We start from the raw sequence: 15,021 nt of genomic DNA on the forward strand, positions 1-15,021 counted from the left end.
CTCTCCAAACGCGACATGGCGTCCGCTCTCGATTCAAGCCGTGCGCCCAAACACTGTATTTTCCCCACATATGGGCTATTGGCGTACTCAGGAGAAATTGCACAAAAGTTTTTGGGGTCCATTTTCTCCTCTTACCCTTGTGAAAATAAAAAAATTGGGGCTAAAACATAATTTTTGTGGAAAAAGTTAGATTTTTTTTATTTTCACGGCTCCATGTTATAAACTTCTGTAAAGGACTCACCACACATCTAGATAAGTTCCCTGAGGGGTCTAGTTTCCAAAATGGTGTCACTTGTGGGGGATTTCCACTGTTTAGGCACATCAGGGGCACATCCGCTAATTATTCAAGCAAATTTTACATTCAAAAAGTCAAATGATGCTCCTTCCCTTCCAAACCCTGATGTATGCCCAAACAGTGGTTTTCCCCCACATATGGGGTATCTGCTTACTCAGGAGAAATTGCACAAAAGAATTGAATGGTGCAATTTCTCCTGTTACCCTTATGTAAATGCAAAATTGGGGGCTGAAAAACATTTTTGTGGGAAAAATGTGAAAATTGTATTTTTACAGCTCAATGTTATAAACTTCTGTGAAGCACCTGGGGCTTCAAGGTGCTCACCACACATCTAGATAAGTTCCCTGAGGGGTCTAGTTTCCAGAATGGTGCCATTTGTGGGGGGTTTCCACTGTTTAGGCACATCAGGGGCTCCCCAAATGCAACATGGCGTCCGCTAATTATTCAAGCAAATTTTACATTCAAAAAGTCAAATGGCGCTCCTTCCCTTCCAAACCCTGCCGTGCGCCCAAACAGTGATTTTTCCCCACATATGGGGTATCTGCGTGCCCAGGGGAAATTGCACAACAAATTTTGGGGTCCATTTTTTCCTGTTACCCCTGCGAAAATAAAAAAAATTGGGTCTAAAGTAACATTTTTGTGAAAAAATTTAAATGTTCATTTTTTTCTTCCACATTCCAAATATTCCTGTGAAGCACCTGAAGGGTTAATAAAGTTCTTGAATGTGGTTTTGAGCACCTTGAGGGGTGCAGTTTTTAGAATTCTATCACTTTTGGGTATTTTCTGTCATAAAGACCCCTCAAAGTGACTTCAAATATGATGTGGTCCCTAAAAAAATGGTTTTGTAAATTTTGTTGGAAAAATGAGAAATCGCTGGTCAACTTTTAACCCTTATAGCTCCCTAATAAAAAAAATTTTGGTTCCAAAATTGTGCTGATGTAAAGTAGACATGTGGGAAATGTTATTTATTAACTATTTTGTGTGACATATCTCTCTGATTTAAGGGCATAAAAATTCAAATTTTGAAAATTGCTAAATTTTTGCCAAATTTCCATTTTTTTCACAAATAAACGCAAGTCATATCGAAGAAATTTTACCACAATCATGAAGGACAATATGTCATGAAAAAACAGTCTCAGAATCAGGGGGATCCGTTGAAGCGTTCTAGAGTAATTACCTCATAAAGTGACAGTGGTCAGAATTGTAAAAATTGGCCTGGTCATTAACGTGCAAACCACCTTGGGTTGTAAAGGGGTTAATGAAAAAAAAATGAACTTTTTAGAATTTACCAAATGGCTGCAATGAAACAAAGAGTGAAAAATTTCAAGGGGTCTGAATACTTTCCGTACTCACTGTATGTTCAGTAAATGCACTCAATACTTGGTCGGAGCGCCTTTTGCATCAATTACTGCATCAATGCGGCGTGGCATGGAGTCGACCAGCCTGTGGCACTGCTGAGGTGTTATGGAAGCCCAGGTTGCTTTGATAGCAGCCTTCAGCTCATCTGTATTGTTGGGTCTGGTGTCTCTCATCTTCCTCTTGACAATACCCGATAGATTCTCTATGGGGTTAAGGTCAGGCGAGTTTGCTGGCCAATCAAGCACAGTGATACTGTTGTATTTAAACCAGGTATTGGTACTTTTGGCAGTGTGGACAGGTGCCAAGTCCTGCTGGAGAATGACGTTTCCATCTCCAAAAAGCTTGTCAACAGAAGGAAGCATTAAGTGCTCTAAAATTTCCTGATAGACGGCTGCGCTGACTTTGGTCTTGATAAAACACAGCGGACCTACATCAGCCGATGACATGGCTCCCCAAACCATCATTGACTGTGGAAACTTCACACTAGACCTCAAGCAGCTTGGATTTTGTGCCTCTCCACTCTTCCTCCAGACTCTGGGACCTTGATTTCCAAATGAAAATTGGAACTCTGGGACCTCGTGGAGTGTGTCAATGACTGCCTTCTGGACATCTGTCAAGTCAGCAGTCTTCCCCATGATTGTGGAGCCTACTGAAACAGACTAAGGGACCTTTTTAAACACTTAGAAGCCTTTGCAGGTGTTTTTTTTAAGTATTTTAATTTACTGAGATAACGACTTTTGTATTTTCATTGGCTGTAAGCCATAATCATCAACATTAACAGAAATAAACACTTGAAATAGATCACTTTGTTTGTAATGATTCTATATAATATATGAGTTTCACTTTTAGCATTGAAGAACTGAAATAAATTCACTTTTTGATGATATTCTAATGTAGTGAGATGCACGTGTATATAGACTCCTGCAAAGAGTTCAAAAACAATCTTTTGTTTAGTAGAGCTTACCAAACAGTATATTCCAACATTGCTTCAGCAGTGTTTAAGTCGGAGTGGAGAAAACCTACAGACTAGGGAGGATATCACACAGTAATATGAAAGTTCCACAACACAATCCAGCACTTCCTTTAAAGAATTAAAAAAAAACCCTAACTTAATTTCATATCCAATAAAATGACATACAGACACCAAAGTGGGGTAAGAAAAGAGAACCTATGCGTTTCGAACTTCACTGGTTCCTATTCATGATTTAATGTGAACTTGCAAAGAGCTAACATTTAAAAGCAACAATCGTACCAAACCACAAACTTATTGATTGGTTGTTAAAGTTACAAGATGTGACTGAATATATCATATTTTGAACAGCATTAATATAAAAAATACAAATACATATTTTTTTTTACATATGATTTATTACATATTTATTAATACATATTTTTTTTACTCCTTGTAAAACAATATATATTGGTTTTCTTATGTGTTTTTATACTAATGTTGTTGGAAATATGATAAACTTATTCAAGTCTTTAAGAACTAATTAAGGCGGGTGAGGCTTTGTACGATCGTTGCTGTTAAATATTCGCACTGTAACATCCCTGGTGGCGTGCTGGCATGGCTTACCATCTCCCACCATGCAAGACCGCCAACTTACCTACCAGTCCAGGCTGTGCACTAAGCTCCTCTACTTGCTGTGTGCATGTCTCTTGTCTGCTGGCTTAGGGCGGCGGTGCTGGGACTTCCTGATTCATAAAGTTACAGTGTGCACAGTCCTAATGCGTCCCCAGCCTATTTCTGTGAGTCACTGGATTATTAAACCTCCTCCACCCAGTGGGAGGTGCCTGAGCAACACTTTCTTACAGTGTGTTCTGTGCAACTGTGAGTTACCAGGTCCTGTCTTGAATCTTGCCTGTTTCTGCCACCCTGGGGGCTGAGTACCCAGGCCTGTTACCTGTATCTGTGACTTCTAGTCTGTTTCCGCCACCCTGGGGGCTGAGTACCCAGGCTCGTTCCTGTGTCAGTTCCTGTCTGAACTGTGTCCTAGCCTGTTACCTGTTTGTCTCTATGTCCGATCCTTCCCTTTTCCTGCAGTGTCTGAACCAGTACCTAACTCCTACTCATTGTCTCTGTACTTCTGTTTGTGAGTTTGGTGTCCAATCGCTACTTCATAGCAAGTACCTTGTGTGTATCTGGTTCTACTTGTCCCGTTTCCCTGCCTCCGTATCTACCTCCTGTGTTCTAGCTATCTTCCTGTCTTTCCCTGTCCCTGTCCCATGCGAACAGTGCCCTATCCTGTCTGTCCGCTCCTGCGGCACTGCTCTGCTCCGCTTCCCGTCCGCACCTGCGGCTCTGCTCTTTCCTGCTCTGCTCTGATTCCTGTCCGTACCTGCGGCTCTGCTCTGCTCTGCTTCCCCTCCGCACCTGCGTCTCTGCTCTGCTCCGCTTCCCCTCTGCACCTGCAGCTATGCTCTGCCCTGCTCTGCATCCCCTCCGCACCTGCGGCTCTGCTCTGCTCTGCCCTGCTCCGCTTTCACTATGCACCTGCAGCTCTGCTCCGCTTCCCCTCTGCACCCGTGGCTCTGCTCTGCCCTGTTCCGCTTCCCCTCCGCACCTGCAGCTCTGCTTTCCCTCCACACCTGTGACTCTATTCTGCCCTGCTCCACTTCCCCTCCGCACCTGCGGCTCTGCCCTGCTCTGCTTCCCTTCTTGCGAGGTCCTTAGTCACGCCCCTCCAGGCATTCCTCGGTTCATGGCCCAGTGAGACCACTAACCACGCTCACGCCAAACAGTCCAGGCGTGAGACTAACAGTTTGCTCAGGCCATGGTCCCCGTTGAGTCTCACGGCCCTTCTCTCTCGGAGATATTTGAATCTTTGTCTGGGGAATACATGCACCAAAAAATTTTTTTTTCCCAAGCTGGGGTCCAGGCGATTTACGCATCACCCCAAATGGAGCTATCAGAATTCGTTCCCCCGGATCCACCATGGTACTATGGGGATCCAAAATAAAACCGTGCGTTTGTGGAGCAATGCTTGCTACATTTCAAATTTTCCCACAGATCGGGTTAAAGTGGCATTTCTGATGTCTTACCTAGCAGATGATGCCTTAAATTGGGTCACCCCCCTATGGGAAGCAAGGGATCCTATCGTCTCTGACCTGCAGGCCTTCCTGGAGGCCTTTCTAATGGTCTTCGATGACCCTAACCCTAAATCTTCTGCTAAAGCTTCCCTTCCCAATATCCTGGAGCAGTCCAGATGGGTGATGCGTGTAGGTAGCCCACTAGTTCCTCAGCCTGAAGAGGCTGCTGCCCACGCAGAATCCACAGAGGATGACAATGCTCCGCAGAATACTTCCCTTCCCAATCTCAAGAGGCAGCCCAGACGAGATAGGCGTAGAGGTAAACTGTCACACCAGGTCCTGTCCTCCCAAAGACCTCCTGTCCCCAGCTTGTAGAGGCAGCTACCCGTGCAGAATCCATGAAGGTTGACCATGTTCGTCAGGCAAAGCAGAAGCCGGAACTCAGTCATGAAATTGGATTGCGGTATTGCTGCGGTTTTATGGAATACCCTAAAGGTCTTTCTTCCGCAAAGTTTGGGGACTCCCAAAGCCTCGGGCCAGTAGGAGAGGCTGCCCTCGGCGTTAGTGTCTCCTCTCCACAGGTGACTGTGACTGTCTCCGTGGCAAGTGAAGGCCTCGGATTAACCGGAAGTTTCGGGCTGAAAGCCGTGAAGAGTCGGTGTCTGATCCCCGTCTGACAACTCTAGAATCCGGTTTGGGCATTGACAGGGATAGTACGAGTCCTACTCAGAAACAGTCAAAAAATGTCTGTACAAATTAAGCTCCAGATTGGAGCATTATACATGAAGAAGATCACATTCCAGGTGCTGTCTGGTTTACCCACAGGTCGTCCAGAGCCGAGAGCTCTAGGTCTGGAGATCCTGCATGGTGTTTCCTGGGGGACTGCTGAGGTACAAGGGGTGTCCAGTCCCCATACCTTCAGGACAGTCAGCAATGTCTTCTCCTTTTTCACCAGATCTGCTAGTCGCTGACTCGATGTGCGCTGAAGTCTCCAAATAAAGGGAAGCGGAGGCGATATCCCCACACAGTCTCAACAATTGTACCAATGATCTGGCTTCAGATACCGCCCCGCCTCGTAGCCATGTCATCTCAGGGACGAGACTGAAGATGGTCCCAAAGCAAGGATCTTCCATCTCTAATAAGTCTGGCAATAAGTCCATCAAGGCGGTGGATACCCCGAAGTCTCTGCACCCCTTCTACCAGGCGGAGGACCCCCAGTTGTCTCTTGAATCCTCCGGGGTGCTACCTGATGTTAAAAAATGAAGAGAGACTTTCCTACACCCTGTTCCTGGTACTTCGCCCACTTCATCCAGTAAGCTTGGCAAAGTTTACGTCAAGGCGGTGGTTACCCCCGAGTCTCTGCACCCCTCCAACCTGGTGGAGGATCTCCAGTTGTCACTTGAATCCTTTGAGGTGCTACCCGATAATAACAAATGGAGAGAGACTTTCCTATGTCCTGTTTCTGGCACTTCGTCCACTGCATCTGATGCTGAGGATAGCTCGATGGGAGGAAGCATCCTAGTCACCAAGATGGTGAGACCTGTCTCGTTCCCTCTAGTGGACAGAAGAGGTAGTCTTCTTGAAGAGAAGTCTTGGGAGTCCATTGAGAAGGATCGGCCTCCAACTTCTCTGCAGAAAATCCTTGAGGCTTGAAGAAGAGGGGGCGTAAAGAGGGGGGTACTGTAACATCCCCGGCGGCGTGCTGGCATGGCTTACCATCTCCCACCATACAAGACCGTCAACTTACCTACTAGTCCAGGCTGTGCACTATGCTCCTCTACTTGCTGTGTGCATGTCTCTTGTCTGCTGGCTTAGGGCGGCGGTGCTGGGACTTCCTGATTCTTAAAGTTACAGTGTGCGCAATCCTAATGCGTCCTCAGCCTATTGCTGTGAGTCACTGGATACTTAAACCTCCTCCAGGTGCCTGAGCAACACTTTCTTACAGTGTGTTCTGTGCAACTGTGAGTTGCCAGGTCCTGTCCTGAATCTTGCCTGTTTCTGCCACCTTGGGGGCTGAATACCCAGGCCCGTTACCTGTATCTGTGACTTCTAGTCTATTTCTGCCACCCTGGGGGCTGAATGCCCAGGCTCGATCCTGTATCTCGTTCCTGCCTGAACTGTGTCCTAGCCCGTTACCTGTTTGTCTCTATGTCCAATCCTTCCCTTTTCCTGCAGTGTCTGAACCAGTACCTAACTCCTACTCATTGTCTCTGTACTTCTGTTTGTGAGTACCCTGCTCCGCTTCCCCTCCGCACCTTCGGCTCTGCTCTGCCCTGCTCCGCTTCTGTATACCAGCCGTGTCTGCCAGTACCCGCCTGTCTGCATACCAGCCGTGCCTGCCAGTACCCGCCTGTCTGCATACCAGCCAAAACCTGCCCGTTCCTCCATTCCTTGGTGTGAGTCAACAGCTGTGTGACCGGGGTCTGACCTGGAGTAGCACCTGGGCCACCTCCCACGTCCCTCCTCAGACCACGGAGTTGATTAAGCTGCCGTGCGTCCGTGGTCGGATCTGGCGAGGTCCCTAGTCACGCCCCTCCAGGCACTCCTCGGTTCATGGCCCAGTGGGACCACTAACCACGCTCACGCCAAACATTCCGGGCATGAGCGTAACTTAACTTTGTAAGTTCACATTATACTATGAAGAAGAATTAGTAAAGTTCAAAACATGTAGGTGTTTTCCTACCGTACTTTGGTGTCTGTCTGTATGTCATTATTGGATAAGAAAGAAAGCTTTTTTTTGGAATATTTTAAAGGCAGTGCTGGACTGTGTGGTGGAAATCTTTGTTCACTTTGTTGCAAGAAATTAGTTGGAGATTGAGAGAGGTGGAAGAGAGAAGAAGTGAGAGACTGAGAAGCAATGTGAAGGTCGGATCAGGGTGTGTGATAAGGAAGGATGAGGACAGCGTGTTTCTAAACTGACCCCAATACTGATACGTGGCTGAGACACTGGAGTACAGCTGGTAAGACTTGGTACCAGGTCAAAGATCCAGTAGGGAAGAAGGGAAATCAACTGTAATGGTGCTGGGCTGAAAGTACACAATGGTAGTTATCAGTTTTTGGGGACCCTGAAATAGCAAAGACAAAGGCTACTTGCAACACGGACTTGGAGTCCAGATAGTCAAGCCAGGGCACGTATTCTACAGTGGGAGTGGACAACATGGAAAAAGAAGTCAGAAAGGATGGAGGTTCACAGAAAACTAATGACTGTAACTGCTGGTTACTATAAGTTATATAGCACTGTATAAAACTTTTAAATATGCTCTTTTGTTGGAAACATATGATTTGATTGACAAGTCATGTATCTGCTATTATCTATATATGGTACATCAATCAGTAAAATTCAGTTCATTTTCATATTAGGCCACACTAAATGCTTCCATGTCGACACATTACATCTGGGGTTCCTGTGTCATCTGAACCTGTTTCACTGGTGTCTAGAATCACAATAAAGACACCTCGTCCGTATGACCCTTACACTGGAATCAATCCATGACTACATAACCCTTATGGCATGGGTCATTGTCCTTCTACCAAACAGTAAACAGATGCTATGAAGGGATGAACTTGGTCTGTTACAATGCTTAAGTCCGAATATCCATTCATAGGTATCAGAGGACCCAGGATGAGCCAAGAAAACATTTTCCGCACCCACACACGCCCACCACTAGTCTGAAAGGAAGGATATACGGATTCATGCTGATTGTGTCAAATTCTGACCCTTCCATCATCAGGATCCAACAGCAACCTGGATTCCTCCAAACAATGTTTTCCACTGCTCAGTGACAGAATTTTTTCTCTCTTTTGTCCAATTACATTTTATTCATTTTTGTTTCCCTTAGATAGTAATGACACTGGAACTGGTCGTCTGCTTCTATAACCCACCTGTCCTAGGAATGGTGAATACAACAGCATGGTGGCTCAGTGATTAGCACTGCAGCCTTGCAGCACTGGGGTCCTGGGTTCAAATCCCACCAAATACAACATCTGCCAGGAGTTTATATATTCTCCCCGTGTTTGTATGGGTTTCCTATGGGTTCTCTGGTTTCCTCATACACCAAAGACATACTGATAGGGAATTTAGATTGTGAGCCCCTATAGGGACAGTGATTATAATATCTGTGAAGCGCTGTTGAATTAATGGAACTATATATGTGAGTAAAATAAATAAATGTATTGTAATATATTAGATTAACACCATCATTGTATTCAGCTGCAGATTAGTGATGAGCAAGCATGCTCATTACTTGAGATTACGAGCATGCTCGGGTATTTTCCCGAGTATCTTCAGCGTGCTCGGATGTTATGTTTCAGTCACTCTGTGCGCATGATTTGCAACTGTGACAGCTTTAATAAATGTGAGGAATGCCTGTTTCTTAGGCATGAGAAGCCTTCCATCTCTTGTAATAATCTAGCTGCCCGCCTTGGAACAGACTAACTTCTGAATATCCTTTTTAAAATGTGGAGCACAAAACTGGATCCCATATTCCAGATGTGGCCTCACCAGTGATTTATAAAGGGGTCACAGTACTTTAGGATCGCAGGATTTTATTTCTCTTTTTATACATCCTAAAATCGTATTTGCTTTTGCGGCTGCTGCTTGACATTGAGTACTGCTGCTCAGCTTACTTGTAACCAGAATACCCAAATCCTTCTCCTGTTCTGTAGTCCTGAGTATACTCCCATTAAATGTGTATGTAGCAATAGGATTACTCCGTCCTAGGTGCATTACTCTACATTAATCTACATTAAACCTCATCTGCCAAGTGTTTGCCCATTCAGTCATCTTATCCAGATCATTCTGCAATATCGTAATGTCAAGATCAGATTTTAATACCCTACATAGCTTGACACTTTACTCTCGATCCCATATCCAAGGTCATTAATAAAGAGGTTAAAAAGAATCGGTGCTAGCACAGATCCCTGCAGTCCCCACTGCTGACAATATCCCATTTAGAGAACGTACCATTTATGACGACTCTTTGTTTCTTATAATTTAGCCAATGTAAAGAACAAAAAATTTCCAGGCAAACCAATTCATTATTGATCAGAGGACTCACAAATTATTAATCCTACAAAGCACCATTCTTGAGTCATAAAAGATCCAAACTTCGAGACCGGGTGGTGAAGCACGTGGGCAAGGTAATTATTATGTTGATACTGTGACAATTATTCAGCTATTATTACTATTTGCTTGCCAATACAGGGTTGATCAAGGATTTATACATAGAGTATTTGATACATGATTTTGATGGGTACCTTCACAGATAAGGTGTCAGCAATATGATCTTTGGAAATAGTTCTCACCTGAATATGATCACTAAATCTAACATATACTTACTCTGATATAAGATCTTTGCTGTGACCATATAATATACTCAAAATTGAAATAATTTTTCTGGGTCTTCCCCCTTTTTGAGTGCTTCTCATACCGCTTTTTGTTGTGAGCCTATACCTATACCTCTGTACTATTAGGCTGTGTTCCCAATATGCGTTTTTTAAGCGTTTCCGCAGCGGCAAACGCTTGGTAGAAGGTCTGCCATGTTCCCCAATGATAATCCGCATGTGCTGTGCACATGCTGCGGAAATTTCCGTTGCGGAAAAATCCGCAGCACTACCAATTATTTTGCGGAAGTGTGACGTTTTCGCCGCCATTGACTTGCATTGGACCGCATATCATCCGCATCACTGCATCTGTACATGCGGATTCCATGCGTTTCAATGTGCGGATGGTACCCGGGTTTGAAGAAGAGGAGACTCTCCTCCAGACCCAGGTACCATAGTACCTGTAAAAAAAAGAATAAAATAAAAAATAAATATTATACTTACCTTCTGATGGCCCCCGGTGTCCTTGTCTTGGCTTGCCGGCAGCTCGCGGTGTTCTCAAGGACCTGCGGTGACGTCATTTAGTCATGTGATGGGTCACGCGACCGCTGACGTCGGCAGGTCATTTAGTCTAGCGCAAGCTGCCAGCAAGCCAAGACAAGGACACCGGGGGCCATCAGAAGGTAAGTATAGATTTTTTTTTTTTTTTTTACCATTTTTTTTCGGTCACACTATATAAATCCATGCCATTTGCATGGATTTATATAGTGTGACCAAGTTGTCAAGCACTTTCCAAGTGATGCTAAAATCGCTTGGAAAGCGCTTGACAACCCGCATGCGGAAATGCATGTGAAGAACGCTTCACATCCGCTTGTCCCTGGCAGGAAAAACGCATGTACAATCCGCATGTACAATCCGCATGTACAATCCGCATGTACAATCCGCATGCGTTTTTTTCTGCCAGGGAGATGCAGAAACGCTCAGGAAAAATCCGGAGCATTTCTGCATCATGGGCACATAGCCTTAAGGAGGAATCGTTCTCTTGTGCTGATGCTATTGAGCACAACTCTTTTTAATGTGCGTGCTTAAATGTCCATTATTTAATAAAATGATGTCTGATTTTCCCGTGATAAATGGTTTGGATCTTTTATGACTCAAGAATGGTGCCATTTAGCCAATATCTCTAATTGGTTTCGGATGGGAGAGTGAAAGCTTATCTAATTAATTGGCCATTCAGTATGTAACACTGGGGGATAAACAAGACTGAACACAAGACTTTCAAAGACTTTTACACATCATAGAGGAAATCTCATGACACCTTCTCTAAATCTACCTCATGATCCTGAGGAACATTGGGATCTTCTTGTTTACAATCCACTAGAAGAGGATGGGGACATCTCTCTGGTGTTGTCCTCTCACGGGATAGATCTGGAGGAAACAGATACAGGGACTGAATTCATTCTTTACATACAGATAATTATAGGCCGTGTGCATTTAGTCCTGTCTATTACCTGGTGATGTGAGGGGCTGGGGAACCTTCATCATGACGTCCTTGTACAGATCTTTGTGTCCTTCTAAATACTCCCACTCCTCCATGGAGAAATAGACGGTGACATCCTGACACCTTATAGGAACCTGACACATACAAGGATACAGTCATCCCTCTGATCCCTTCATAGCATTAATGTATTATGTCCCAGCATTCCCAGCAGTGTCACCTCTCCAGTCAGCAGCTCAATCATCTTGTAGGTGAGTTCTAGGATCTTCTGGTCATTGATGTCCTCATGTAACCGGGGGTGAGGTGGAGGCCCTGTGATTGGGCTCAGGGGTCTTCCCCATCCCTCAGACACAGGGGTCTGACAGCGATCACTAGAGGTCTTCTTCACTACTGTGTAATCCTGGTTATGGAGAGACACATTAATAAATCTCACTACAGACATTTCCAGAGTCCTCACCTCTCCAGTTCTGTCCATCTGTTATTTCCGTAGATAAGAATGATGTAATGTGACGTCATCAGATTCTCTCACCTCTCCAGTAAGCCGGAAGAGGATCTCTAGGGTGAGGTGTAATATCCTCTCTGCCATCTTGTCCCTGTCTCTATCCATCCTTGACTGGTCAATCCGGAGAATTCTCTTATATAGAAGATCTCCACTGAGAGGATCCGATATTGTAGGGACCTGAATGGGGAGAAGATGATGATGTAACATCATAAAGATCCCATGTAAGAAATCTCCGGAGCTGTTACCGGCTTCACATAATCATTATATCCAGTCATGGCCCTGTCCTGCCCCCGGTAGAACACACAATCAAAATATAGTCATATACAGATTCCTCTACCCTGTGCCAGTCATTGCACTGGTTGCCCATCCACTACAGAGTTCAATATAAACTTCTCTCTCATCCACAAAAGCGCTCCACGGTTCAGCACCATTCTACATCTCGTCCCTCGTCTCAGTCTACCACCCTTCCCGTACCCTCCGTTCTGCTCATTACTTAAAATTAAATCCTCAATAATCCGAACCCATCTCCAAGACTTGCAGGTTGCGCCAGTTCTTTGGAATGGACTACCCAGGAAACATTCCCAATACCCACAGTTATGGCGGAAAAACATATTTCTTTAGACTAGCCTTTTGCCTCGCCTCACCTCACTTATCTAACTATCCCCATTTTGCCCATACAAAACTGTCTTCGAAATCAGGACCTTTGTATCATCTGTTCACACACCCTCCATGCACTTAATAGCCCTCTGTGTCTGTTCTGTACACATACTGGCTGGTGACTGGTTCATGAAATGTTATGAGAATATTCTATTTAGTATATTATGGCTGTATCGTACAATACAATAACTTTTTACCATTTACCTTTCGAGTCTTCCCTATTTCCTCATAGATTGTAAGCTTGCGAGCAGGGCCCTCACTCCTTTTGGTATCTGTTGATTTATGTGATTATTGTTTTTCTGTAATGTCTTTATTGTCTGTACAAGTCTCCTTTAAAATGTAAAGTGCTGCGGAATATGACGGCGCTATAGAAATAAAAATTATTATTATTATTATTATAGATTGTAAGCTTTCGAAAAAGGACCCTGACTACTCTTGATATCTGAGCTATCTGTTATTCTGTAATGTCTTTATTGTCTGAACAAGTCCCCCTTTAAAATTGTAAATTGCTGCAGAATATGTTGGCGCTATAGAAATAAAAATTTTTAATATAATTATTATTTATCACAGAATATCTCCAATCCGAAATCAAAAACACAGGACAAATCTAAAAGGAAAAATTTATGTATGGGTCTTGGAATGTGGCTGCAACACTGAAAGGGTTAATGTCCCCTGCGCCCAGTAATGGGGAATCTCCACAGACCTCCACACTAGATATATGGCTGTGACTGAATCCTAGTAGATAACGGGATCTGGTGCCTCCGTACTCCAGGAGTCAGTCATGTTCCCGTTATCACACAGGGTCTGTTCCTCTCATTCTCGCTGCCATCATTACCGAACACTCAGCTCCTCCAGCTTGTTGTCTTACATGTGGCCGCTTCCTTCATGGGAAAACCCTTCACTTCCTGCAAACTCTAGAATGCCTCCTCCCCTCCTTATGACCTCATCACAGGTCCTACAAGCACTGAACAGCCATATATCTAGGGTGACAGAAATTGTTTCCCACGTATCTTGTGAGACAGGTTAAGGGATTAGATTATAGGGTCACCACGGCCGTCTGGCAGCTGGATATCGGCTTCTGGACCAAATCCTGGCTGAAACTAAGGATGATCAAACCCGTGGATGTTCGGGTTCAGCCGAACGATAGCTCAAAGTTCGGTTTGGCATCCAAACTAGACCCTGAACCCAATAGAAGTCAATGAGGACCCCCGAAACTTTGGTGCTTTAAAATAGATGCAAAATGGTCATAGTAAGAGCGAGGGGGCTACAAAAGGAAGCAAAATGGGGATAAGAGCAGAGCAATTACCCTGCAAACAAATGTGGAAAGGGAAATTATTTAAAATAATATAGAATAAAAAAAAAAAAATCTTGAACCATGAGTCGGAGGTCCAAGTGGAGGAGAAGGTTGGCAGTGTTGGTACAAGAGGCGGTGTAGGTGGAAGAGTCGGAGATAGCCAACACTGTTTTTGTGTTTTTTTTTTTTATTGATTATTTTGGGGGGATACTCTGAAAACAGGCAGTGTAATTATCTTCTGGCCACTCTCTCTCTCTCTGTAAACAGGCCATGTAATACTCTGCACTTTTTTTGGGTGAAAACAATGAAAGCATCAAATTAGAGACCTGGTCATGGTGCTGATGGTGATGGTTTAGCTGCTGCAGGGAGAGCGAGGACATGGTAAATCTGTGTCAGCAATGTGCCCAAATGAAACATTTTCCTCTGGTGCATGCAGGTGACAGGACATTTCTGAGTAATTTTGCAGGCCAGAGTACTGCTGGATGAATGGTGAGGCCAGAACAAGTAGAGGTGGTTTTAGATTGGTTGGCTGAGAGTGCCTTCAGTTCCTTCATTTTGTCTTCCATCCAGTCCCCTGCTAAAAGTGCAGAATTTGCACCTGCGGCCCATGGCCATCTGCCTTCCACCTCACTGCCCTACAAGTCAGGCAAGCAGTCTGAGCCCCCAGACACTTCTGCTTTTTGATGACTGCTGACTGTGGTTCCATGGGAAATCCACCTGGTCCTGCTCCACAATTCTAAGAGATTGAGTGCACTGATGCTCGACCACTTGTTCTGTTGGGAGGATGAGTGCAAACAGTCAGCGGACCACTGCAGCACATCTGATGATGATGAAACACAGGTGCCAACTGCTGCAGCTTTCTGCTGTGTGTAGACTGGCCAGGAGGGTATGAGGGTGTGAGGACTGGGTGGAACATCATGCAGAGGATTAGTATTATTTTTTTTTAGCATACCATTGATTCCATAGTGCTCGGCATGAGGAGGGGTTACATTGCAAATACAAATAGAAATTACAATAAACAAACTAATATTGACAGACTGTTACAGAGGACCATCCGAGTGACG

At 44.6% G+C, this 15,021-nt stretch overlaps 1 protein-coding gene across 8 annotated transcripts in view; it reads right to left on the reverse strand.

The window, feature by feature from the left end:
• The window catches only part of LOC141271991 (uncharacterized), a 240,378-nt gene that overhangs the window by 185,607 nt on the left and 39,750 nt on the right, over window positions 1-15,021 (reverse strand). The window contains exons 1-4 of one of the 8 annotated variants that reach the window (XM_073682258.1): window positions 13,499-13,589; window positions 12,868-12,935; window positions 12,034-12,183; window positions 11,725-11,904 (exon numbers count right to left, since the gene is read on the reverse strand). The exons of 1 other annotated variant lie outside the window; for it this stretch is intronic. In XM_073682258.1, the coding sequence (XP_073538359.1) occupies window positions 11,725-11,904; window positions 12,034-12,111 (258 nt within the window). In that variant the 5' untranslated portion in view covers window positions 12,112-12,183; window positions 12,868-12,935; window positions 13,499-13,589. Of the gene's footprint in view, window positions 1-11,724; window positions 11,905-12,033; window positions 12,184-12,867; window positions 13,029-13,366; window positions 13,593-15,021 lie in introns of those variants that run through there. 6 more of the 8 variants (XM_073682253.1, XM_073682255.1, XM_073682252.1 and 3 more) reach the window with 6 other exon arrangements.

This window comes from Phyllobates terribilis, unplaced genomic scaffold (assembly GCF_046119375.1).
Source record: "Phyllobates terribilis strain yellow unplaced genomic scaffold, ASM4611937v1 Scaffold_5__5_contigs__length_657084704, whole genome shotgun sequence".
In the NCBI taxonomy this organism is placed as follows: Eukaryota; Metazoa; Chordata; class Amphibia; order Anura; family Dendrobatidae; genus Phyllobates; species Phyllobates terribilis.